The sequence below is a fragment of the Aptenodytes forsteri genome, unplaced genomic scaffold (genome assembly GCF_000699145.1).
Source record: "Aptenodytes forsteri isolate BGI_AS27 unplaced genomic scaffold, ASM69914v1 Scaffold209, whole genome shotgun sequence".
Taxonomy (NCBI): Eukaryota; Metazoa; Chordata; class Aves; order Sphenisciformes; family Spheniscidae; genus Aptenodytes; species Aptenodytes forsteri.
Window position 1 is genome coordinate 432,316 of NW_008795034.1, and position 3,021 is coordinate 435,336.

At 66.9% G+C, this 3,021-nt stretch overlaps 1 protein-coding gene across 1 annotated transcript in view; it reads right to left on the minus strand.

Moving 5' to 3' along the window:
- Window positions 1-50: 50 nt before the first annotated feature.
- HIP1 (huntingtin interacting protein 1) overlaps window positions 51-3,021 on the minus strand; it is a 24,117-nt gene continuing 21,146 nt past the window's right edge. Inside the window, exons 28-33 of the mRNA XM_009276433.2 lie at window positions 2,397-2,497; window positions 2,179-2,284; window positions 1,613-1,736; window positions 1,333-1,394; window positions 611-722; window positions 51-276 (exon numbers count right to left, since the gene is read on the minus strand). Of these exons, the coding sequence (XP_009274708.1) occupies window positions 266-276; window positions 611-722; window positions 1,333-1,394; window positions 1,613-1,736; window positions 2,179-2,284; window positions 2,397-2,497 (516 nt within the window). The 3' untranslated portion in view covers window positions 51-265. The remainder of the gene's footprint in view (window positions 277-610; window positions 723-1,332; window positions 1,395-1,612; window positions 1,737-2,178; window positions 2,285-2,396; window positions 2,498-3,021) is intronic.

Sequence of the window (3,021 nt, forward strand, 5' to 3'; positions counted from 1 at the left end):
CAACCCCAAGCAGCTCTAATAAATACACGTGCGGTTTGCAGCTGGCGTCAGGCCGGCGAGCCCTCGCTCCCGGCCCCAGGGTCTTGCCAGGCGGCTCTCGGTGCTCTGGGCGCTGGAGGCGGCTCTTGGCGGGGGGGACGCGGAGGATGTGTGCTTCGGGGTGGCTTTTGCACCGGTTTATTGTGGATCTTCCCAAAAGGCTGCACTGAGCTGGGTCCCAGCCCGCCGTGGGGGTGTCCCCTGCAGGCTGCTCCCGCCGCGGGTGTTAATCCGCAGCTGGAGAGGGGAGAGAGGGTAAGGGGGTGTGGAGCAACGCGGTGTCCCCAGCATCCCTCTGCCCCATCCCTTTGGGACCCCAGGGTTTCACAGGGCAGCAGAGCCCCAGCAGCACCCAAGCACCCTGCCCAGGGGCGATGCGGGTCCCACAGGTGCAGGTCAGGGTCCCCGTGGCTTTGCCCATGTGTGCCGACTATCCCCGGGCTCCGCTTGTGCCAGCCAAGAGTGAAACCCACGCCCGCCCGCTGCCTGGACTGCAGGTAGGGCTTCCCCATCCTACCCTGCTCCTTCCCAGAGCAGCTTCCCGGCCGGAGCAGGACTGGGATCCACTCACCGTCCTCCTCCCAGCCCTCCGCCACTCCTGCCAGCTCGTAGTGCTTCTTGCGCAGCTCCCCCAGCTTCTGCCGCTCCTTCTGCAGCTGGTTTTCCAGCTCCAGCACTCGCACCTGAAGGACATCAAGCATGCCATGGCCACCCTGCGCCCTGGCACAGCACCCAGGTGCTCCAGCTGGCACGGAGCCGTGCGGGGCAGGGCACCCCCCTTTCACACCCGTTATCTCCCCAGTATCAAGCCCAAAGACCACCGAGGTACACCCCATGAGTGCTCCAATGGCAAATGGTCCTGGGGAGGGGACCGAGCTCAGGTGGGCGCTGCCTGTGCAGGCAGGTGAAGGCAGAGCGACCCGCGTGGGCCACACCGGGAAGGGGAATTCCCTGGGGACGCCCCGTGCCAGGTGGAGGTGGGCGCTGTGGGGCAGGCCGGCGGGCACGCAGGAGCAAGGAAAGGCCTTGGGCTGTTGTGCCATGATGGGGACAGCATCGGGGAAGGTTTGAGGACCAACTGCATGCGGCTCCTGGGAAAACCCAGCCGTTGCTTTCACACCTTGGGCTTTCCCTGCAAGCTGGAGGTGCCCGGGGCCAGGCAGCCGGGCAGGGTGCCCGCACCCACCGCATTTGGTGCCACCCACCCACCTCTCCTCCAGTCTGGGCAGCCTCTCGTTAGCCCAAACGAGGCACCAGTGGGTGTGTTTGCCAAAGCGTGGGGGAACCTCCTACCTGTGAGTCCATCTCCTGACGCTTGATCTGGGTGAGCGTCATGCTGGAGAAGTCCATGCTGTCTGTGGAGAAAGACACCACCAGCCCCCCTTGAGCTCCGCTCCCCAGCTTGGACCCCCCTGGCAACTCCCACGCCACTGGCAGGGTCTGCCACCATGGGATATGCAGGGAGCGAGGGGCAGCTGCAGGCAGAGACTACCAGGGCACAGACAACCAAAGATGGCGAGCGCGAAAAGCAGAGGTTTCGGGGCAGGTCTATGCTCCTGCAGCCCCAGCTTACCCTTCTCCTCCACCTGTGACTTCCCGGCCTTGGTGGAGGCCACCACGCCGGCTGTGGCCTGGTTGACGCCCCGGGAGGCTTGTTGGAGCTTGCAAAGGTTGGCGCTGTCTTTGTCTGCCTTCACCTACCGGGGCAGTGGGGAGGGGTGCGCTTACTCCCCGCCGGGCGAGCAGAAGACCAGCCCCACAATTTGGGGAGACCACGCAGCGCCCGAGGGTCACCCCAAACCACGGCCAGGGGAGCAGCCTCGCCGCTGCCTGCTCGGGGATGGAGCATCTCCCAGAGCTGAGTGCAGGCAGTGGCGGGGGGAGCTGCCGGGCGATGCAGGCAGCGGCGGGGGAGCCGGTGCGCTTACTCCCCGCCGGGCGAGCAGAAGACCAGCCCCACAATTTGGGGAGACCACGCAGCGCCCGAGGGTCACCCCAAACCACGGCCAGGGGAGCAGCCTCGCCGCTGCCTGCTCGGGGATGGAGCATCTCCCAGAGCTGAGTGCAGGCAGTGGCGGGGGGAGCTGCCGGGCGATGCAGGCAGCGGCGGGGGAGCCTCCCGGGGCGCCGGGCTCCTACCTTGGAGGCTGCCACCAGCTGAGCGGTGCTGGCTGCGATCTCCCGGGAACAGACCATCAGCTCCTCGAATGTCCCCTTGCCTTGCACCACCAGGTCGGCAGCGTCGCTGCGGGAGGGCAGAGAGGGGCTGGAGCATCCTCCCGCCACCCCCGTCCCCTCCCTGTGGGGACAGCAGGACCCTGCCATTCTCTCCCCCCTCCGGTGACGGAGGGACTTACACCATGACGGTGGCACCCCAGCCCACGGCCTTGGAGGCGGAGATGAGACCCTCGGTCCAGCGGGAATTCTTGGCGTAAAACTCCTTGGGGGACGCCACGCCCTGCCATCGGGAAAGGCACGGTCACGCGTTGGGGACAGGGGGGTGGCAGGGCCTGGGACCCCCAAACCCCCGCTCTCAGGGGAACGGAGTAAGTCAGGGTTTCATTTAGGATGTGCGTAGGAGCCGGGGAGACACCGAACCTGGGGGGTCACGGGGTCCCCTACATGGGGAGATCAGGGACCTCCGTGACACCCCGGGGACCGCAGCCAAGGTGAGACCCTGGGGCTGGGGCAGGAGCTCCTGGCAGCCGGTGTTGATGCCCCAATGGGCCAAGGCTCGGAGCAGCATGGTGACCCCCAGCTGGCCAAGCACCTGCTGCCCCGTGCCCTGCCCGCACCCCTGCCTGCATCCCTGCCCCGGGCTCACCCGTCCGCTCTCCACGATCTCCCTCTGGAGGTCCTTGGAGGCCAGGACCAGGACGTGGATGGCCTGCATGAGACCCGTGCAGGAGCCCAGGATCCTGCCAAACAAACCCCACTGAGCCCCACTTGTGGGGCAGGGAGACCCCAGAGCTGTGGGGTAGC